Source organism: Hetaerina americana, unplaced genomic scaffold, assembly GCF_022747635.1.
Source record: "Hetaerina americana unplaced genomic scaffold, ioHetAmer1.1.p SCAF_8, whole genome shotgun sequence".
Taxonomy (NCBI): Eukaryota; Metazoa; Arthropoda; class Insecta; order Odonata; family Calopterygidae; genus Hetaerina; species Hetaerina americana.
In genome coordinates, this window is record NW_027287427.1 from 58,944,578 (window position 1) to 58,969,405 (window position 24,828).

Genomic DNA, 24,828 nt, shown 5'->3' on the forward strand with positions numbered 1-24,828 from the left:
CCACAGAGTTCTGTTAGATGATGAATAATTGTCATTGGTATTTTGACGATCCAGTCAAACCATTTTGATGGGTGAACAGTTCACTCAACTTGCATATATTTGAAAACAATACCAAATAAAAGGAATTTCTAGATTTCAATATAGTATCTTGATCTGAATAAAATGCCCTCATCATTTAGGAGGCATAGGAATATAGCTGGTTACGTCAGCTTTCTTAACTAACATTGACAACATCAATCATATTATTTTTTACTATAGTAGGTTACTTCATGGGAAATTATGTCCATGTCATACTACCTTGATCAAAAAGTTCCCGGAATAACCACCGTGTGGCGCTCCCATCGTTCCGATTTGAGTTCTGTTTTTTTTTGTTAAATTGGTACATCTGTTGTTGATATTCCCTTTAAATCTTAGTGTCATAACTTGACATTTGCAAAAGTTACGTAGCCAAGAGTACATCTATCTCTGTGTGTGTTGGCGATTTTTTACAATTGCAGAAATGGATTTAAATTTGCAACAACGAACTTGTATTAAATTTTGCGTAAAAAACGGATTTAGTGGCGCACGGACGTTGGAAATGTTGGAAAAGTGTTTCGGCAACGATTCTCTAAAAAAAACGGTCGTTTACCAGTGGCACGAGCGGTTCAGAAGTGGTCGTGAGTCAATCGAAGATGATGAACGCAGTGGCAGACCATCGACATCGAAAGTCGGTGAAAAAATTGATAAAGTAAAAGAGATGTTGGTCAATAACCGCAAATTAACCATCAGAGAAATAGCGGAGGACTTGAACATTGCCTATGGATCCGCCCAAGACATTGTGGTTAATGATTTGGGTTTCCGTCGTGTAGCAGCAAATTTGGTGCCAAAAGACCTCAATTTCATGCAAAAAAGAGACCGTGTTGACGTCGCAAAAGACATGATTTGCGAGGCTGAATCCGATCCCACATTCATCAAAAGGATCATTACTGGAGACGAGACGTGGGTTTATGAGTACGACACGCAATCCAGACATCAGGCAAGTGAATGGCGTTCACCAAATGAGCCGAGACCAAAAAAACCACGTCGTTTTCAGTCAAAAAAGAAGGCAATGCTGACGGTTTTCATGGATTACAACGGTGTAGTGCATCATGAATTTTTGCCAGAAGGCCAGACAGTAAACAAAGAGTATTATTTGGGCGTTATGAGACGTTTGCGTGAAGCAATTCGCCGAAAGAGACCAGAAATGTGGGCAGAAAACTCGTGGATTTTGCACCATGATAACGCACCGTCGCACAGTGCTATCATTATTCGTAATTTTTTGACGAAAAATGCAACAAATACCATCCAACAGCCACCGAATTCACCTGATTTGGCTCCCTGTGACTTCTTTCTGTTCAATCGAGTTAAAAAACCATTACGGGGAACGCGTTTTAGCAGCCGAGAGGAAGTAATGGAAAAATCGCAGGAAGCACTGATGGACATACCGAAAACCGAATATAAAAAATGTTTCGAGGATTGGATCAAGCGCTGGCATAAGTGTGTTGCAGTCGATGGGGATTACTTTGAAGGGGACAATATAGATTTAGATGAATAAACTTGTATTTTTAATTTTCTGAATAAATTCCGGGAAATTTTTGATCAAGGTAGTATTTCTTGTGGTCTGAAGTTCATATTATCACTACCATTTAATTCACAGAGTTTACTAAGCATTAATCACGGTATACGTCAACAGTTATCTTCTTAAAGTTATTTTTTCATGTAAATTAATTATTGCGGTTTACTTTACAAAAAATATCGAGAGTGAATAATCTTCTAAACAGATATGCTTATAAAGAGAGCACAGAGCTAACTGCCAAGATGAGAAAAATAAAAATCCTTTACTTTATAGTAGTAGTTTTAGAGGACCAACCAACAGCTGAAGTCATTTACACCATTAGGGATGGATGGGAAAGAAAGAAGGATACAGAGAAACCCAGCAGTGGAATTAGCCTACTCTTAATGAAAGGTGCCAAAGAGTCCACAGTTTAACATCCCATTCAGTGGAAAGCATACTCACTCAAAGTGCTTTCCAAAAACCATCTCAAGTAGGAATTGTAACACCACTGAAAAATGTCAGAAGTCTACAGGGTTCGAACCTGGGCCCTCTCAGTTGGAAGCCAGTATGTTAGCCACAGCAAAATTTTGATCTCCCCATTACTTTATTCTGCATTACATGTTGCAATCAAGTTTTTAAACTTTCACGGGTCATTTAAATGCTCTCATTAACATGAACATTAGTTACAGACCACCCCTGATAAGCAGCATAACAAAATGCAAAGATTGATGTTTCATTAGTAAGCAATTTTGTATTTGTGGCTTATTATATTTCAAAGTTATAACATTTAACCATTATCATGCCTTTATATTAGAGAAGTAATGACTATTCTACCACACAGAGCAACACTGCAAATTTGAGTTTTGATGTTCAAAAGATAAATATCTCAAGAGTCATTTACAATATTATCAATTAGATTTCATTTGTATACGTAACCAACCACACGACTATTGGCTAATTGGCAAAAGCCAAGCTTTAGCTGTAACCTTGGCTTTAATACAAATTATGAAAATTCCTTAAATCTAAGAATACAAATGACCTCTAATATGCACTTTAATATTAATTTGTACCTTGAAAATCTGTATGGTTGGAGGGCTGTGTCAAAGACAAAGTTTCCAAAAGTTAAATAAATTTAGGAAGCAGGTGAGGCAGAATGCAAAAGCTAGTGTACACAGAGATAATCTGAATAAATTAAAATCTTAAGCCCATGAAACTGTGCAATACTTACCTACATTGGCACATCATAAAAACTCCATCTTTTATAAAATCAAACAAATTATTATAAATTACTACAAATTCAAAATTAGTAGAAATTTAAAAGAAAAACATCAGCGAATCAAAATGAAATAAAACTGAATTCACACGGCAAATTTACTTTAAATATTAATTTGATCCTCACTTAATGGTGGTCTACAGCTGCTGGGTAAAAATTTATATCAGGTCTTAAAATGAGCTTTTAAAACATAAAACAAATTTTGCATCTTCCCCAACTCGTACAAGAAACATTCTTTCCCAAAGGTTTTAATATCTATTTAAAGGAATTACTTTGTTCCTATTTCGTTATGTTCACGTCCGATGTTATCCACTCATGATTTTTTTACTGCCTATCTACATTATATTCCAGTTAGGAATGCCTAATCAAAATATGCAAGTTAATGTCTATTGCAACAGAAAAATTTATGTAAAGAGTATTAATCAATGAAAAATTAAACTTTCAAGCAATGATGGTTGGAAAAAAGTAAAGCGCATCATCTTGATGAATATTACGGCACATTTTTTGTTTATCGACATTCATTGCAAAAATAAAATTAGTTTTAACTAAGTGCTTGAATTTATCAAAAAGAAATATCAATCCAACTCAGATATGTTTATATTTTTCCAGCAGAGGAATAGAATACCCTGTAAAATTCATATCAAGAGAAAAATCTCATCGTTAAAAGACTTGTGAATATAAATAATTCAAAGCTACTAAACCGTGATTACTTGTGAGGCCAAGAAAAAACAAGTTATATGTGCATCATACATCATTTCTATTCTACTTTTTATGGCCAATATTTTATTAATGAGAACATTTATAACATCACGCTATTTGAGCCGTGACCATTTGTGCTATTTTATCATTTGGAGGATGTCATTCTATACCAATGTGCACAAAACATTGCTGAAACTAATGTGAATAGTAAAATTGTTCATTTTAACTATATTACAAGTAATCACAGTAAAAAATTAACTTACCTTCTGCTAATTTATCAGTGATCCACAACCACAACTCCGATCGAAGCTGCGGGTTACCAGCACGGAGGGCATCAAGTATCATTTCCCCTTCAAAGAATTCCCTCACTCCACAGTTTTCACCCCAAGAACATAAAGATGCCACAGCTGCCTGCCTCACTGATGCCTGAAAAAGAAGCGTTGTCGATAAAAACTGCAACACAGCTGAGTCTCAAACATATTAAACATAAAATAATTTTTGGTATTGGATACTACAGCTTTATAAAATGAATAATATTCTTCTATTAACCTTTTTATGGATATGATACATATGATGGATGAAGCAAAATAAAATAATGTACAAATATGCCAGTGCAAAATAAAGAGTAACAAATATAAATATAAAAATAAAGAGTGCTTGCTTAGAATGAGAATCAATTAGTGGGTTATTGTGTTAGTCCTGGCCCATAAGTTAGTTAAGATTTAAAAAAATCGCTGGCAGGAAACCATTGTTATTATGACTTGGCACATTACATCCTTGAGTCTGCTGTGATACAGAGAAACCAACATGAAAATCATTTCAAATGAAATGGTACATGTTTAATTATGTCAAGTGGAAATAAGTCAAATTTTCACTCGTACTTGGTTATTTCGTCTTTCCATTATTTCATTTTTCCAAAATTTTCATTATATAACTAATATTGGGAAAGGGGTTCCAAAAATAAAATATTCATTTACACTGTCATTAACATTCTTATCAATATGAAAAAAAACTATGAGAGCAGAAGTACTCTCTCACATGGTTTTCTCCAAAAGATATACCATATTTTCCTGAAAATGCTAATGCTTACTGCTACAATTCACCATGAAAAAATCATCCACTGGCTTGAATCCCCCTCACCTTCCAATAAATTCCTTCAGTTTGTCAGGATAATGGTATTTATGACGAAAAATGGAGGATTGCATTATTTTACTAGAACTTTAAAAGCAGTTTCTAATAATTTTATCTTGACATCTATTGCTTATATTTTTCTGGAAAAAAAGTCCTTTAGTGGTATATGCAACAACAATCAGTGGTGTATGAATTTATGACATTGAAATTCAAGATGCAGCACAAAATCTTGCTAAACACACAGAGAATTCCACTGTAAGCAGTGGCTGGTTAAAGGGGCTTAGGAGGAGACATTTGCGATAAATGAGTGCCTGAAAGCCATGAGTGCTGGTAGGGATGCAGTTGAACCATTTAGGATAAAATTGCAAGTACTGATGGCTGAATATGATTTACAGCTGCTTCAAATGTATAATGCAGATGAAACAGGCCAGTGCTGGAGAGCTTTGCCAGAACACATTCAAACCCAACAAAGTAAGTCAAAGGTTCCCGAGTGAAAATTCATTAAGGAAAGGGTGTCTATACTTTTATGTTCAAATCCAAATGGTAGACAAACATTGAAGAGTGTGATAGTGGGAAAAGTTTGAGAACCCCTAGCTCTGAGGAAAATAATAAACTTCCTGTACTTTACATGCATTTGGCACATGCATAGTTTACTGGAGTAATCATAAAGTGTAAAAATCATTCGTCATGATCAGGATTCAAACCTGGATCCATCTATGTCCGGCCAAGTGCCTTAGCCTGTTAAGCTACCAAGGCATCCTATTACACTCTGAAGTTTTGGGAGGACAAAACACTATGCAACTTCTGGAAAAAAAAGGAAGCCTTGGTAGCTTAACTAGCTTAAGAAATCAGCCATACTTCGAGGGATATGGGTTCAAATCCCAGGCAAGGCAAATGGTTTTTACACTCTAAAAATTGTTGCATTATTAATGCAGAGCTTTTGCAAGTTAAGATGATTTTCATTAATGCAGAAGAGCAAAATATTCCTGAAAACTTACAGTGTATGTACAATAGCCAATTTATTACTATATCCAGTACTGAGAAAAACTGTATTGGCCCATCATACAACTTAAAACATTCTTTTAAAAAGAAAAAATAAACTAAATAATTAAGAAAATGTAATAAATGGGAAAACAAAAACGCCATGATATTTATAAAAAACAAGGTTAAGACCATTTTAACTTGCATAACAACTGAGATATCTAGATGATAAATTATGATTACTTTGATTAAGATATTTGCAATACCATTTACTTTTTAAGGTCACTTCTTAAAATAACAAGACAATGAAAATGGTGGAGCTAATAACTATAGAAAATAAACGAATTACATAGAACTGACCTTTGTATCCCCAAGACCCTGTAGCATGCCTGGCACAAGTGTCCGAGCATGCTGTTTGCAACGAGGACCCATTGCAACAGCAAGTTCTTGAGTCAATTGCAAAGCTGAAACTGCAATTATCTTATTGCTATCAACCAGTCTTTGAGCCAATACAGCAGGTAATTCTCCTAAGTTTGGAGTGATTGACTTGGTCTCAGATATAATGCTGAATATTTTCTGCAATGCTTCATTTCGAACCTTAGAATAAAGGAAGCAATATTGAATTAGAACATTTGGATGAACACATCCAAATCTTATCATTATAATTTTGTAAATATTAAATGCATTTTAGACAAAAATTCTATACATGAATATATATATATATGCAATTCTTTCAGACTGAAATATCCACTTCAACATTTCAATGTTTATTTCACAGATATTTCCCCAATTAAAAAATATGCTACACAATTCAACAGTATTCCCCATTTTTTATACTAAAATATACCATTTCATTCACCAAAATTCAGCAATATTATTCACTACTTATCGGTTGCTCAAGCTAATAAAGTATTGTCATCAACTGCTTGCATTCAAGTTTTGATTTTAAAGGAAATGAAATTTTAAAACAATAATTCCTAATTTTATAATTTAAATTGGGTTTTATTAAACAATATTCAACTAAGCATTATAAGATTATGTTGTACAACTAACCCTTGAGTCAAAATTATCATTTAAGGAATTTAATATAATATTTAAATTATAATTTCAGAAATTTCAGTCAGGAACTAAATAAAGCAAGAGTTTAACTGTATTTAACGAGCCAATGGAGTCATAATATACTTAAAGCACTTTATGCAATAACACAGGCTTGTAAATGGCATTAACAGAAGGTCACAGTTACTGGCCCTCCGTAAGTACTTTCATCAGCATGATTCATTTCACGACATATACTTGTTAGCATACCATTCCTTCAGATTCAAGCCCCAAATTATGTAAACAATAGTGGCTATATATTTTGGTTACTTTGTACATTCATCAAAGGACCAAAATTGAACTTTGTCTAAGGGTATGTAAACAACGCAGCAGGGAAATAAAAAGTATGTAAAAAGATATCTCTTACTATAACATGGCCAAATTTACTTCAATCCATATTTTATTAAAATAAAAAGTTAGTAACGGCTGTAGCAAGTAATTACAAAGGAATAAACATGAATATGCAAATTTTCTATTTCATATTTGTGAGATCACAACACTTTTAGAGTAATGCTTGTTTTGAAAATTTCAAGGGTCATTTTATAAAAAAAAATGCAAGAGCAAGAATTTTGTGTAATTACAAACAAGAAAAGTACTGGAATAATCCACCAAGAAGACATGCATTGTTCAATAACAAACATCAATTGAAGAAAAGTATGGACTTCTTCCAGAGATGGGTGAAAATATTAAGTACAGACAGCAGTAGTAGAGTAGTCACTCTTAATCTTATAAAATTTTCAATGTATGTACACTTCACATAAACGGCAACACTCACAGGGGATTTGCTGGAATGATTAAGCCCTCCTTCAGTTTAAGTTTACCTCTCATTCTGCTAACAGCTTGGAATCACTAGTGATCACACATTTCTCCAAACCGTGTTCAGATATTTGTGTTTTTTTCCAAAGTTTAATAATATTTTGTGCATAGTTTTAAAAATGTCCGCAAAGAAAAAGCCTAAGGAAGACAGCCATAAGAGAATAAAAATAACCATAGAAATGAAACCTAAATTCATTAAAAAGTGAGAATGAAGTAGTGTGTGGCAGATTCAGCACACATATATTAAAGGTCGATATCAAATATTTGCATTTTCTTCAAGAACAAGGATAAATTGATAAAAAATACACTTCACAAGGAACAACAAGAATATTTATGCAATGGTTAAATTTGTTGAACTATGTTGAGTTTTTTCTCACATGGATTAATAAAATGCAACTGCATGATGAAGCTATTAAATAGAACATTATCAACAATCTTCTGGTGCAGTTAGAGAAATGCTGAAAGTATGGGAAATTTAAATAAAAAATTGAGTTCATTAACCCAAATGAGCCCAGTGACTATGCACAAGACAAATGTATTAATAATAATGTTGTGCCAGATTTTCACAAAATTTGAAGCATCACGATAACTAATTTCTCCACACAACTATCTAGTAAAAAAGAATTAGAAATGTATCATAAATAATTAACTAATTACAGCAGAATTCCTTTCTTGGAAAATTGTGGGAAAATGAAAATTGGGGGAAAGGAGAAATTTACTTTTACATTCTTAATTACCAAAGTAAAGGTAAAAATAAGGAACAGACAAACTGTAACAGAGTAAGATTATTAACTATCTCTTCAACTATACCTCTCCTAATTTATTTATATATGATGAATGAAAATAACAAAAACATATTAACACCTTGGGTGTATAAACTATATGAAAGTGCATTTTACCCTTCCATATTGGAACATAAAATAGAACAAGTAGATTATGAATTCATCATATTGTATAAAATCAAGAACAAAATAACAAAGGCTTAAGAAACAACATCATGAAACTGCACTTCAAAGGTACCTGTGGACTCTACAAATAAAATACATCAAGTTCTGAATACTGAAAGAAGATATTGTAAGCATAAGAAAGAATGAAATGGCCGAGACATTTTATTCCCATTTGTTATGTGGAACTATTGACACTCTCCAATGATTAACATGGTTATTTGACAAAAATTCTGATATATTGAACTGCTTGAATTTTTTGTGCCTATTGCTATCATGCACTTTTATCTTCAATATACTGCAGTTAGTCAAGCATTTGCTTGCAGCAACTACCACCTGATAAGTTTTTTCTTTTAGAGTGAATAGCAAATACTGTCTTGGTATGAAGGTAGGGAAACCTCTTCATCCTCTTCATCACCCTACATCCTAGCTTTTATCAAAAATGTCATTACCACTCACCTATATTGTCAAAACAAAAAAATATAATTTGAAAAACTCTGAAATGTACATTTTGCCTGAAGAAGATAGCAGTCATTGTCTATTGTATCATCATTACAAGTAAATTCAACAAGAATTTCTTCATCACACTCAACATAAAATCTTGCCTTTCTAAAGCAGTTATATATTGTTGATTCCTTAACTTTCTTCCAAACCCATGGTATGCACTGTAGGGCATTCAGTACACTCAATTTCACTGCCTTGATATTCCCACCAAAATCATGTAGAGAGATCAATTTCTTTCCCTTTTATGTGCCTTGAATGAAAGAATCAAAATACCAAGGTCCATGGGTTGGAGCTCACTAGTACAGTTTACAGGAAAACATTGTAACTGCACATTTCAAAAGTGTACCTTCAGTCTGAACACTGATTAATTAACACCAGAATTCTCCCATTTTGAAACTCACAGTTTAGCATCCATAATGAGAAGCTGATCCTAGAATATTTCTGAGGTCATCCAAGCTTTGGAATTTGCTGTGTATCATGTGATCAATGTTTTTACATATTTGAAGCACCTAGGGCTCTTTGAATGACCAATCATTAGTGGAAGAAGTTTCTCACTTCCATCTTCATTTGTGATTAATAAAACAGTAAAAGACCTTGCTTTGAAAAATTTTTGATTTGAAAAGATCCTGATTCTCATCTACATTGAAAAATTTTTTGGACTATAGCCTTCATCAACTTTATTCAATTTGGACATCTTCCACCAAGTTTTAGTCGTGACATCAACACTTCTAGTTTCACCATATCAGCTACAAGTTTGTGCCTATTTTTAAACCTATCCAACCAAGCAATGCTGTGAGTCTTTGATTCCCAATCTTATGGTGATGTACAGGGCTTTTTTTCTGAAGAACATGCCATTTATGGGGATATTTGAAGATCTAGCATTTTAATACCACTATTTCAGTAATCCTTGTAGTTTTTCTTACTTGGATTTCTTCACATATTTTCTCATTTCAGTCAAATGTTGCACGGGTTCACATTTCACAATCAAAGTCAATCAAACACAATTTTCCACTATTTTATTCAGTGTAGAGGTCAGCAATCTTACATTTCACCAGATCAATATGAGGCTCATCATGAGAATCAACTTGTTCTAAAAATTTTTATGTTCTCCTCAATTGAAAATATTCTACTTTTCCCCTCATCTTTAAATTGTCAAAGAGGATAAAATTTACCTGAGTAATTGAGTAACACTTAACATAAGAGAATCTGAGCTACCTCACCCTTTGACTATTTTAAAAGTCTGACCTCAAATTTGTTTGAAGAAAATAAAATTATTTTTGATTAAGTGTGGTTTTGATGTGATAAAGCAAGTTTCAACACTTTTTATTATTTGGGAGTCGCCTATCACTGGTGTAACTCTTGCTTCAAGGCAGAGCAAATGATCCCAGTTGTCGGTCACTAGTTCTTGCATTTTTCTCACTTCATCAAGTTTGAGTCAGGAGACATTTTCAATCCTCATAAATTTCAACTTATGTGAGAAATGCCTTGTCTCCAGCAGGTGTCCTTCCAATGTATAAATTATGTAGCAAACTGCTAGTCATCTATGTATTCATTTCAAAGCACGAATGTTTTCCTGGCAAACTGATATTACAATTTCAAGTAGTTCAGATTCTGTCACTATTGCCAGCCATATTCAAATATATTCAAATTACAGCTGTCTCTCATTTTGTCTCTGAAATTTTTGGGGCTTTTAAAGGAACAAGAGTTTAAGAGGACGCCTCGGTAGCTTAAGTGGCTAAAGCACTCGACCGGATATTGAGGGATCTGGGTTCGAATCCCAGTCAAGGCGAATGATTTTTACACTCTGAAACTGTTGCATTGAAATCTGGTTTGCATATTTTACTAATTAGTAATTTCAGAAAGTCGGGCCCTTGCAAACATACTAATAAGAGTCCATTGTATTAGTTATTGATCACCTCTTCATAACTTTGACTACTGTGAAGTCAATTCAATACAAGATGCAATATCAAATGCATTCATTCCTCATTTGAGCACAAGCATGCTTTTCCATGATGCAATGGCCTAAGTGCAGTATACTGTTACATAAACATATGCATACATGCATAATACATAAAGTATTCCTTTTTTACACATTTGGAATAGATCCAGGAGAGTAGCATGACGATTTTCTAGCTACCAGAGATGAAATATCTCTAGCTAAATTTGAATGCAAATACAATCATTGAAAGTTCATTTTATTTTGAAATTAAAATGAAATTTCAATAAATATGTTGTGCATAACCAATACTTTAAATAATTGTGCACTGGCTATAACTTTAAATGGAAATATCAATATTTGATAATCCATCACCCCAATGATTTCCTCAAGTTAATATATTCATAATTTAAAAAGTACACAAGATATGAATATACGATTTTATAAAAATAATCAATAATATGAGATCCAAAATAGAGGGCAAATTGGTAAAGACAGCACCAGCTATCAACCAGAATATACGAGGGTCATCCGGAAAGTAGTACCCGTTAGTGCCGCATGAAGTGCTGACGACGCGAGTAGCCGCTGGACGAGGTCAGATAGCTTCAGTGGCTTGTCTGCCTTCTCTGAGCCAAGTTGCGTGACGCTAGCATTGCCTGTGTTGTTTCTGTGATTGTTTACAATGTTTAAAAAAATTGAGAACGCCGCCAGTTGTGAAGTGAGGGCAGTGATTAAATTCCTCAATGCAAGAAACGTTCGCCCATGTGATATTCATCGCCAATTAAAGGAGGTGTATGGAGACAATGTAATGGACGAGTCGTCTGTTCGGCGGTGGTGTCGCAACTTCAACATGGGGAGGGGGAACACACACGACGATGAGCGTTCAGGGAGACCGTCTGTCATTACAGACCAACTGGTGAGCTCAGTTGACGAATTCGTGAGGAACGATCGGCGCGTCACAATTGATGACATCTGTGAGCATTTTCCCAATGTTTCTCGAACAATTGTTCATGAAATTGTTAAACACCATCTGCATTATGCAAAAATTTGTGCAAGATGGGTCCCTCGCGTATCTCAATGAGCTGGCGGCGAAGGACTATGCAGCAGGAATACAGAAACTTGTCACACGTTATGACAAATGCCTTAATTTGCTTGGAGATTATGTTGAGAAGTAGTTTAAAGTATCCTCTTTCAAATAAAATTTTTTATGTTTGTTAATATTTACTTTTGTGTCTATTTCACGAACGGGTACTACTTTCCGGATGACCCTCGTATATGTGGAGGTATTTCCATAGCGAAATTTATATAACCACACATTAACAGGGATATAATAAAAAAAATGTCAAGGCCAAGCAAAGGAATGGGAGATTCATGTGTGAGAATCAATAATGATGCACTTCACCTTTATGAGAAACTTTCTTAATATACCATTTCAGCTCAGAAGGCACACTAGATGATAGTTCAGATAGCTGAAGTTTGTATTGTAGTAATGCCTCTAATGAAATGGAAAATTGCAATTCTGATAATTCTTCAATAGATTCCCACCACCACATCAAGCTTGAAAATATTACCTGAGGTGGAATATCTATGGTTTAAGCATATGATTGGTAAATAAGGGGAAAAAGAACCAGGATTTCATGAAAAAAATTAATTTAAGGTTCAATGAGTAAATGAGGAATCGATAAAATTAAAATTTGGACATGTATAGCAAAAACATAATGATAAGCGACAATAATTCAGTCAAACTCACCTTCCAATTCTTATCTCTAAGTTCATTTGCCAATTCTTCAGTAAAATGATGAGAAACATCCTGACGAGAAACTTGCTGTTCAGGTTGTACTGCCTGCACAGGTACTTCATTGTCATCTAAATCCTCATCCATATCTCCTTGAAAATCTTCTCCATCATTATCCAAAACCTCTTCTTCTTCCAATACACCATTGGTTGCAACAGGCACAGACCTAGTTTGACCACGAGTTGGAGTCGGAGGTCTTTCCCCCATATGCTGTAAGGAAGGAACAATTTTCTACATTTGCAATAGGATTTTCTAAAGTAACAAACCAAAAGGAAACTTCAACTAAATCTATTTCTTAGTAACCTCCAACTGATTCTGCAACGAAGGAGGAGCTGAACAAGATCAGAAAAAATGGTTTTTTGAAGTGCTTCGAGGATTGGAAAAAACATTGGCACAAGTGTATAGATAGATAGATTTATTAGCAATTTTCAATACTCTTTGTTATTCAGGAGACTATCACTGTTATAACTGTGGTGCCGAGGCAGTACAAATAATCCCAGCTGTCAGTCACTAGTTCTTGCATTTTTCATGCTTCATCATGCATGGGTAATTTTCATTCCTCATAATTTCAGCTTATGTAAGAAATGAATCACCTAACACAGATGTACTTCCAACGCATAATTATGTAGCTAACTGTTACTTGTGCAGACTGAGATTACGAGTCCGAGCAGTTTAAATTTCAATCACTATGGCATATGTACAAGTGCTACACCGCCATTTTAATTTCCATAAAAACATTCATATTATTGCTACCTCTCATCTTCTATTCGTGTCTGTATGTGCATGAAAAGAAGTCGAAAAGTTTTTCAAATATAGATAGAAGTACATGAATAACTGTTTTGGAATGTGAATTGTTTTTACTCTGGCACAATGTGATTCAATTAGCAGGAAAACTGAAAATGAAATCATGTAAATATAGGGTTCCACATGCGATATAAAAATAGAAAATTGTATGGGTTATGATAAAAATGTAGTAAATAATGGGAAAATGAAAATTACAACTACACGAATATGGGGCTTAACTCTATACAGTTTTTTTGGTTCATAAAAAGTATGGATAAACATGAAATGGGAGATCATATAATCAGGATTTCACCGCACTGATCATTATAAAAATATAGCAACCACCATTTTAGACTATTGAAGAGGGATCGGCAAAAGCTACAGGAATTTCAATTTCCCAGTTCACTGCAGCAACTCAGAAAACTAATTTACAGCTGTCAAAGTAGTGGGAGTGACATGAAAATAGCTTTCAATGAAAATAGTATTTTTAAAAGAAAAAACCTGATTTTCAATTCTGTTTTTAATTTCTATTTTCTAGTTCCTTATATTCTGAAATTTCAATGTACACTTTTGATATTTTCATACTAGGTAACTAGTTTTTAAGTACTACTGAAATGACCTAGACCATACAAAATTTGATTAAATATAAAAGAAAATTTCCTCAACATTAATGCTAATAAAATAGTTTACCTTATCAATTTCGGCATCTATCTGCTGGACTATTGCAGCCTTTTCATCAGCAAACAATACACGAATATTAGCACCCAGATAAAGTGACAAAGTCCCAAGGAGTGTTAAGGCAGAATTCCTAACAGCTGGATTAGTTGCATTCAATGCTTTCTTGATATTGTCTGATATAAGCTTTGCAGGAAAACTATAATGAAAGAGAAAGATCATATTAAAACTATAATTTCTACATAACTTTACCAACTCATCACATTTGTCAGGCAAAAATAAAAGAGAAGTCATACCCAAACCTTAAGCAACTCAAAAGTAGCAAAATAAGGACAAAGACAGCACACCATGCAGAGAACTTCAAGTGAATTGTGAGCCTTTGAACTCAAGATAAGAAATTTAATCAATTTTAGCCATCAAATAATAATTATAAAGTGATCTAGCAGTTATGGTAGGTTTTGGATAGATACAACTACCAAATAAATATTTTGTGACTCCCCAACAAAAAACAATCTAGCGACCAACTCTACAACAAGTCCCTCTTCATCTCTGTGTACTTCTTTCCTCCCTTCATCCTGTCCAACATCCTTATCCTGCTACTGCCCTTTTCTAGTTTGCCTAGCATTCTCCCCTCTATTACAGTCTTCAACATCCCACTGTCGATCAATACGCCCTTCATCCAACTTTCCTGTCTCCATAGGATTTCTCCCAACAAACCACTCTCCTCGCCCAATATACCTAGTACTTTCTCATTTGTTTCCCTTTCGGTCCATTTCACCTTCTTCATTCTTCTCCACACCTACATTTCAAAAGCCCCTGTCTACTTCTATCATCCTGCTTCAGTGACCACGTTTCCATGCCGTACATAACTACTCTCCACATCAAAGTTTATAGTGTCTTTTCTCAACATCCTTCCTCAACATCCCTGCCATCAACTCCCTCCTCCTTGTGAAAGCCTCTTTGCCTAGCGCAATTCTTCTCCTTACGTTTCTACTACGTTGGTCCGAAACACTACCGAGATACGTAAACTGTTCTACCTGCTCTAGTTTTTGCCCTCCTATAACAATGTTAAGCTTAGCGTTTGTCTTTGTCTTTTTGGAAAACCGTGTGTTGTTTTATTAATTTTGATTCTAATCCTATATCTATCGCACTGAATTTCCAATTCACTCTGCAACTAACAACAGCCCCATTAAATAATGAATTATCATAAATATATTATTTTCAAAATATTATATAAACATTTATTTCGATGTTATATTGCTAGATTCTTGCGTAAAATGTGGTACAAGTTTAACCAGATGACTACAGTACTGCATTATTGGCATTTCATCATTGCAAGTTGAAATTTTAAGTTCACCTACGGTAATTATGATGAGGGTGCCACGTAATTTTTAATATTCAGCATTGAAATTTTGCCTATGCCAGAACAAATCCTCAGTCATGGTTTACATAATGCCACAAGAGGCATATGGAGAGGCTGTTATCATCTATATCACAGAAGTATACACAAACAGGCGAAAATACATCACATAGGAAAAGAAGTTCAATTGCCAAAGAAACACCACAATTATCAACATGCATTTTGTAATGATTTCCATAACATTAATGTTAAAGTTTCAGAACCTCAATGAAGCTTCAGAAATCTGGCTTAAGTATGGTGCCATACATTACCAAGTTTTAGAGTTTGTACTGAAATTCAAGTCTCGAATTTCATTTTTACACATGTCACTTCGGTAGAAAATTATGCATCAACATTAAGAGATTTAATTCACAAAGTTTAACTTGGTCTCATTGATTTAAATGGTTTTCCTATGACTATCTTAACCATCTGTTTCAAATATATAGTGGCTTCTCTTAAAACACTTGTATTTCAGAAATGAAGTCTTGCACAAATGTGAAACACACATCAATAGAAAAACAGCTCAATTTTAATTTTTTTTAAATAATACCATTCCATGAAACCACCAAAAAGAAAGGATTCAAGAATAACTAATACAAGGTCTATTGAAAAATGAGTCTAAACCATAATTGAAACTTTGCTGAATATTACTGGCACAGATATCCTCACTAGTATGACCACCTCCAAGGACAAATATAAAAACATATTAGAGAAATTTAAATATTAGAAATGGTAGATTGCTGTACTATTGCATTGCTATGTTACTGGCTGCTGATGTGGCATGTAATACTTGGTTAAAAATCCAATATGATGAAAACCACCACAATTCACAAACTTGAAAGAGAAAAATCTATAGCCCTACCTGAAATTTGTTGACAAGGTGAAATAATATTAATTTCTTTACCATCTCAAAGTTATACAAAATCATTTGAGGATTCATAATTCTCAAATTAAATGTTTACAAAATTAATTCCTTGTTATTCTGTTTTTCACTAGGATCAGAATTCATAGCGCCATATTTGAGTGACAATCCTCATCAAAGACAATCCATTCAAAAGCACCTTATTAATGCTGGTGTTTCATCAATCCCTTTAGAAATTAAATCCTGCACTCCATAAAGAGTGCTGAAATTAATTATTTCAAATTTTCATAAATTTTTCCTCTATAGTACTCCAGTAATCAGCACTTACTGGATTGAATGACCCCAACTACAACTTGACAGATAGCACATTAACTACTTTCAACAATTTTGCACAAATCCACACTGATAACTAAACAGTTCTCTGTTCTCATATAACTTGAAGCAAATAGCACTTCACTTACTTGAATCCAAATTCTTTCACAGCCATGTTAACCCAAGACAATGATTCTTGGTGTGTTTTTGGACTTCGCAGAGCAAATGCTGCATCTAATACCATTGGTGCTACCAGCTCAAAAGATGTGCTCTCAGCCATTGATGTTAAAACATCAGCTGCTACAGTTCCCAATTTAGCTTCTCCTAATCTTTCTGTTACAGCACTCATACACAGCTCCACACAGGTCCTACAAAAGAACAGAACACATAAAAAGTGTTCAATCAATATACAAAATGGCACCTAATATGAAAGATAATTGTGCAAAAAACTTTACCATACAACCAATATAGCTCTGAATTAGAGTAATTAAATATTGATGAAATAAAGTTAACTCTTGATCTGATTGACAAAGCAAAATTAATAATAATGATGTTTCACTTATGCAAATAACTTAAAACGAATGTTGCATTCAGACCCAATGATGGTTTATAAGGTAAAGGCAGAACAACTAAGGTTTAAAACTAAGACGTGAAAATCAGACAATCAAGGTAGGACACAATCACCTTCCCTGTACCACACACATTTTCCCAGAAAGTACTGGAAACCAGAACATTATACAGCTTGATTTAACTGGGATGTAGAGATTTATCATCACTTAAAACTGAAGCAAGGGCTCACCATTGGAAAACATTATTCATTAAGTCAAAGCATCAGGAAAAAATAAGACTCATTTGTTTTAGAATGAACGATAGCGAACTAAAATTATTAAAATGAACAGATTCAAATGAATTAAGAAGCAACAACAGGAAAAATAAATGTACATAGCAATAAATTACTATGCACGCAATGCCATTAATTTTAAGAAGTCAGACAAAGTTATAAGGCATTGATGCTTCTGTAAAATACTTACTGGTGAACATTTCCTACAGTTGTAAAATGACACCAAAATTTTTTTTCAACGGTATTACCTGGAAAATTTTGAGTTGTCCACCAAAAATTTAAGAGCTTCCAGTCTTGCTTTAGCCACTTGCACATTTGAGTCTCGCAGTCCTGGCTTTTTGTCTAAAGTACGAAGTAACACCTGGGTTTGAATATCTTCTTTACTCATTTTACCCATTTCCTAAGGCAAAGATTAGAAATTAATTCAGATATAATAGCAATATTAAAGCCAACATACAAAGAGCAATATTAGCATTATCATTGGCAGAATAATTTACACCAAAAATCAAATATTTATTCAAATGAAAAGAAAAAGAGAAAGGAAGATGACAGGCATTATAAGTAAATATAGGGGAAGATCAATAAAATGAGAGCAGACAATATCTTTAAAAATCAATCATTATTATTGGGTTTCATTACTGCATGTGGTGACTTTCATTGTCACTTATTTGCTAATTCAAATGATTTCAGGATAAATTTTAAACCCTGCATGAACCAGAATCATTTATTTTTTTACTCAGATCTTTCCTTAAAATATAGAAAGAAAACTTACTTGTGTAAATTGCTCCACCATTGTCAGACGAGTTTTCCAATTAGTATCAGCAAGACCTGCAAGCAACTCACTCGAGAATATTTCTGCAGCTTTCTCGTCTGCTTCATCCTGGCTTATCTCCTTCTCTGTAACTTCAACAATGGCAGCTGCAACAGAGGTCCCTCCTGCACCACTCTTAGCACCTTTCCCCTTAACTGAACACATAATGCATATTGAACAAAAGACACTACAAACAACAAAAAATTAAAATACAAATAATGAGATTGTACATAAAAACAGGAAATAAATGTGATACATCTTTTACAATCCGCAATTGAAAACATTATTTTGGAAATAAATAAATGTTGAAAACCATTCATAAAAGGTGGTCTACGGAATTCTTCATATACAGGATGAATTGTGGTTCCCTTTCAGTCGAATAGTATATTATTAAATGAATATTCATGTACTTAGAAAAGTATTGAATACTACAGTCTGAAATACAAGACAAACTAAAGGCACTCAAATTTAACAATAAAAAAATAACGGATAAAAATAATGCAGGAATATCATTTCTGTGGTGCTTTTGTCCAGTTTCTACAAATAATATCCCAAGTTATTCAAGAAATAAGAATCAATGTCTTAGATCGAAGGCCTAAAAGAGTACAATGTACACCAAACACACATCCTCACACAATTTACAATTGATAAAGATAGAACACCTTAAAGCATTTCTTCAGTCTACAAAACCATAAAAATAAATAATTTGCCAATGTACACTAATAAATTAAATATCTATTTGAAAGATGACTAAAGAAGCAGTTTAAACACCAATCTACAAAAGAGTTTTGTCTTTGGCACGTAAAAATACACCAACCATACAGATGTTTCAAGTACAATAAAAGTAGCACTAATGTTTGGCCAAATTTTATCATTATTATAGTTTAGTTGCAATGGATAAAATAAAAACTTATTATACAGTTTAAGTAACTTGAGAAAGTGAAAGGAACACAAGGAAGAAGTTATGGAATTAAGTAGAACCTTCAAATATTTCTATACCCATTGAATTGAAAAATTAATTATATTTATATATACATATAATAATTACATATAATTATACATAAAAACATATATATATTAATTAAGGTCCAGTAAGTCTCAAACTTAAAGTTGAAGTTAGAGACTTATAGGTGATCAGACACAATTTCAAAATTTAGAGTAATAAAATTGATAAATCTAAAAAATTGACGATGAATTAATATTGCAAATCAGAAAGTACTCTTTTTCATACGTACCTCAGACCAGCATTAAGAGAAGGATGATGAATTAACAAAATTATTTTGAAATTAGAATAAAAACATTTGATAACTATTAGGTTGGATAGATAATTACAAAAATTCATACTGCTGAAATAAATTAAAACTATTTAAGCCTAAAAAAGATTACAACATAAGAGCACCTGGGAGTAATGCTTATGACATTCATGTGTGCAAAACTACACTGACAACATGCATACAAATGAGGAAAATTAAACAAATACATGTTTCAACATGAGAAAAATGTTATGCCTTACTCAAGATAAACTGAACAAAAGCAACACAAAAAGCATTCCACTGATCCAGAGATGGAACTCTGTCAATTTCATGTGTCTGGTCAAAATACACCATAATGATTGAAAATAGATGAGGAAGAATCATAGATATGAGAATCCTTATGCATCCATTGAAATGGCAAGTAATAAGACACCCAACAGAAGGGGTGAGCTTATACCTTGATTTGTTACTAGAAGTAACAACATTCTATTAACAAATGAAGGAATAAAAAATTAAGCTCACTCCAACAGAAGGGACATGTCTCAGACAAAATATTATGAATTTATGGAAGCCATTTTCAGGCACTAAAGTCAAATACCAGTTTTTACAAATCCTTGTATCATCTAAAAACCTGAAAATGCTGTTTCAATTATTTCAAGTCGGCATTTATTTAAATATTCTTTTCTCTATGAGGGATTAATTAGCCCTCAGATAAAATTAATTTAAAACTGCAGTCAGCTGTCATAAGTCAGTACTCTTGAGCAAATGTCTATTAGTCACCACTGCCGAAGAAGTATTTAAAAATCATTTATTTTGATTTTTTTCTAGGAAATTTGGCTCACAGAATTGAGAGGGGTAAAAACAATACATAGGCATTACATATTTAGGATAAAAGCTGTGAGATTTATAGTAAATACAAAGCATGATGAACACCATATACCACTTATCATTTGAGAAAAAAATTCAACTTTCTTTAACTTGTATGGGCTAGAATTCATGATCCAAACCAAGTTCAAACATGGTTAAACAATCTCTAATTAGGTATGATCTATTGTTACTATTTAATTCTTACTAACATTATCTTTGATGAGGTCTATTGCATATTTAGCTCTCCTCAGGCGTGATAAATATTATTACTATTGCAATTCAACTCTAACAGAGAGAATGGATACCTTCAAAACAATTACTACTAAAATGTAGAAATAAATTAGAAATGGTGAATTAAAGAGAGAATGCCATTATTGAGAGATATAAGTAATGAGACAAAGAATTAAGCGAATCTCGCAAATATTATTGTAAGACAAAAAACTAATTGAATTGAGATAATATTCATATTTATGAACAGCTAAAGCAAAGCCCATCTTAGCTTAAATTTAAAATTACAAATACCCACATAGTTTCTCTTAAAATATTGAAGGATAAATAGGCAGGATTAATAAATGAAGCATAGTTAATATAATAATATAAACATTTGAGCTACAAAAAATATTTTCAAATTATTAATTTTCTATTCATGCAAACAATTATTTTAATGACCAATGTAATTCTTTTATAGTGAATTCAGGTTACGTGAAGAAATGACCTTACTGGAGCACAAATATATTTTTTCAATTAAACCAACCATTAATTTAAAAATATTGACACATACATAGGTCATTATCATGCAGTATGACATCCTAGTGACACTCCTAAAATACTTAAATATCATACACATATCACACCATCATTCTACAATGCAAATAACAATTTATCAGGAAGCAACAAATATGAAATAAACATGCGGGAAAGCAAAGCAGGTGTGTATGGTGTCTACCATAAGGCAATAAGTAATTAAAAAAAAAATCTTTGAATGGAAAAATGATCCCACACACAATTTTGCATGTCATTTTTATACTGTAAATCAATAGCATTTTTTTTCACTAAGAATACAAAATACAATCAAATAATGCTCTTATGAATCATTAAAATTTATGCTGGATAAGATTAAGTTATCAATTTTTTTCCTTGAACACATTCCAAATTTAAAAAAGTTATCAAACGTCACCTGCAGCCTTCTTTGGTGCAGCACCCTTTTTAGCTGGTGCTCCAGCAGTCTGGGGACGCTTTACAGGCACTGGAGCAGTAGACCCAGCTTTTGGTGCACCAGCTGGTGGGCCTTTAGCTGGTGCAGTTGTTGGCCTTTCAACTTTCTTAGGCACCTTAGCCACAATAACTGCCTTTTCACAGCATTCTTTAATCTACAACAAAATTAATTGCAACTCATAATAATGCCATTTACCTTGCCCCTCCAATCTTTTCACTGAACCTAAATCATGCATGAAATTACCTTGGCCATTTTTAAGGCATCAACATCAGTCAAAAATGGTAGCACCACCTTTTCACCAGCAGCCTTCAACAATGTTCCAATAGCTTCAGCTGAGTTATCTCTTACAGTTTGATCTAAAAAATATCATAAAATTAAGGTATAATAGTTTTAGGTTCTTAAAAGGTAATTACATATATCTATGTATGATTTCCATGCATACATGAAATATTTTCACATACCCTCAAACATGATCAGTGACACATAAATTAATTTAAATTTCATTCTTAAAAGGAAATATATCTTTAGCTTCCAAGGACATACTTTCCCAGGTGAATTAGGACATTGGCTTCCATAAAACTCTGCACCATTAAATGGAATACTCACCAGGTTCATTTAGAGTTTTCAGCAAAGGTGTAATAAAGACCTTGACGGTTTTTTTAGTGAGGACAGCAGGAGTACATTTGGTGAACAGCCGTGCTAAGAAAGCAGCAGTTTCTGCTTTAACTGATGGATTTTTATTGTCAAGTGCAGCAATTACATCTTCTTGCATATTCTCTAATGAGGTCTGAAACAAATTGACAGAATAGATCTTTATGTAACACCCAGCACAACAGTGACTTGCACAATAGATAACAATATCCAAGAGTTAATCTTACTTCTCCCGACAAGTTTGATATTGTTACATTCCCTGAGCATACTTACACTTTGGGACACAGCATCTATTGCATCTCGAAGTGCAAGCACTACATTCTGCTTTTTCTCCCTAAATTTCTCTAACAGGCTTGGAACACAAGCAGAAGCATATGTTTGAAACCTTTTCTTCAACCCCGAAGCAATTCCACCAAGGCATTTACATGCCACAGCTACCACCATAACATTTGAATCCTTGGTAATTACCTGAAAAAAATGGAAAAACTCAATTAAATTGAGAAACTCACAAACACCAATTAGTTGGAACAACAATACATAACATACAAAACACATTACACACAAAACTCCTATTTTAGTAATATAAGCTAAATCAGAATAAAAACTTAACTGGAAAAACATTTCACAGCAAAAATGTCAAATTTAGCACCAAGATATATACTACTTCATAATTGCACAACATCATCAAAACAACCCATGCCGTTCGAACTCCTGTTTCGAACGAGTCAAAGTACGAGGGTCATCCGGAAAGTAGTACCCGTTCGTGAAATAAAGACACAAAAGTAAATATTAACAAACATAAAAAATTTTATTTGAAAGAGGATACTTTAAACTACTTCTCAACATAATCTCCAAGCAAATTAAGGCATTTGTCATAACGTGTGACAAGTTTCTGTATTCCTGCTGCATAGTCCTTCGCCGCCAGCTCATTGAGATACGCGAGGGACCCATCTTGCACAAATTTTTGCATAATGCAGATGGTGTTTAACAATTTCATGAACAATTGTTCGAGAAACATTGGGAAAATGCTCACAGATGTCATCAATTGTGACGCGCCGATCGTTCCTCACGAATTCGTCAACTGAGCTCACCAGTTGGTCTGTAATGACAGACGGTCTCCCTGAACGCTCATCGTCGTGTGTGTTCCCCCTCCCCATGTTGAAGTTGCGACACCACCGCCGAACAGACGACTCGTCCATTACATTGTCTCCATACACCTCCTTTAATTGGCGATGAATATCACATGGGCGAACGTTTCTTGCATTGAGGAATTTAATCACTGCCCTCACTTCACAACTGGCGGCGTTCTCAATTTTTTTAAACATTGTAAACAATCACAGAAACAACACAGGCAATGCTAGCGTCACGCAACTTGGCTCAGAGAAGGCAGACAAGCCACTGAAGCTATCTGACCTCGTCCAGCGGCTACTCGCGTCGTCAGCACTTCATGCGGCACGAACGGGTACTACTTTCCGGATGACCCTCGTACTTCATTATCATTCTGATTTTCTTGTCAATGACCTTAAATTCACAGAATTTTCCATATAAACTGTAGCAGTATTGTCATGCATGTGACCATCTGAATGAAATTGCACCAGGTAGTTACACAGTGCCTCGTGTAAACTGGTATTTACACTAAATACTGACGTATTACTAAGCTCACAGAGAAAATTAGAACCCCAGACCCATATTTTACATGCATATGCCAAAAACTTTTGAATAATAAGTTCATATAAAATTAAGCTGAATATTCTAACACACCTTTTTTAGAGCCCTAACCAAATCACCATAATCACCATTCTCCAGCTTTGGACTGGAGACCAGAATCTGTTCCAGTTGATCAACTGCCTCCTTACGCTCCTGCCACTTTTTTGCCTCGAGTTTCTCATAAAAGTCTTTTGGCAATTTAGACAATATGTCAACAGGATCCAGCATATCATATGGATCAACTTCAGGTGCATCTCCATCTGCTTCATCTTCCACACCATCTACAGTTAAAAGGAGGAGCATTTTTAATTTTAGAACTGGGTTCATTATAAGATAGACTTTTGACTAAGCTACGATCAATGAGAAAAATTAGTGCTTCCATTGAAAATCTGAGTATAATAATGAGATGGCTTTAAAATAATGAATTTAAAGTTTTTCCCCAAGAGGTGTTAACATGTAATGAAACTCAAAGGGAAATTTTTTGGAGGAAATGGCCAAATTTTTGGTAAGTTTGTTACATGATCTTGAGAGTGATTTGACAAATCTGGGTGCACACACTGGCTATGGCTTGCAGAAGAGTCAATAATCAAAAAAACTAGATCACCATCACTTCACAGCAGGGCAAAATTCATCCGAAAAGTCTATAAATACCACGAGTAATGTTTAAAACCCTATGATACAGATACTGTGATGGAGAAATGAAA

The 24,828-nt window shown here is 33.8% G+C and overlaps 1 protein-coding gene across 1 annotated transcript in view; it reads right to left on the reverse strand.

Moving 5' to 3' along the window:
* Positions 1–24,828, reverse strand: part of msps (msps cytoskeleton-associated protein 5) — a 73,169-nt gene that overhangs the window by 36,029 nt on the left and 12,312 nt on the right. Inside the window, exons 7-18 of the mRNA XM_071597082.1 lie at positions 24,179–24,405; positions 22,691–22,885; positions 22,373–22,553; positions 22,010–22,122; positions 21,728–21,920; positions 18,392–18,585; positions 17,868–18,019; positions 16,928–17,146; positions 14,221–14,404; positions 12,703–12,957; positions 6,018–6,254; positions 3,809–3,971 (exon numbers count right to left, since the gene is read on the reverse strand). Of these exons, the coding sequence (XP_071453183.1) occupies positions 3,809–3,971; positions 6,018–6,254; positions 12,703–12,957; positions 14,221–14,404; positions 16,928–17,146; positions 17,868–18,019; positions 18,392–18,585; positions 21,728–21,920; positions 22,010–22,122; positions 22,373–22,553; positions 22,691–22,885; positions 24,179–24,405 (2,313 nt within the window). The remainder of the gene's footprint in view (positions 1–3,808; positions 3,972–6,017; positions 6,255–12,702; positions 12,958–14,220; positions 14,405–16,927; positions 17,147–17,867; positions 18,020–18,391; positions 18,586–21,727; positions 21,921–22,009; positions 22,123–22,372; positions 22,554–22,690; positions 22,886–24,178; positions 24,406–24,828) is intronic.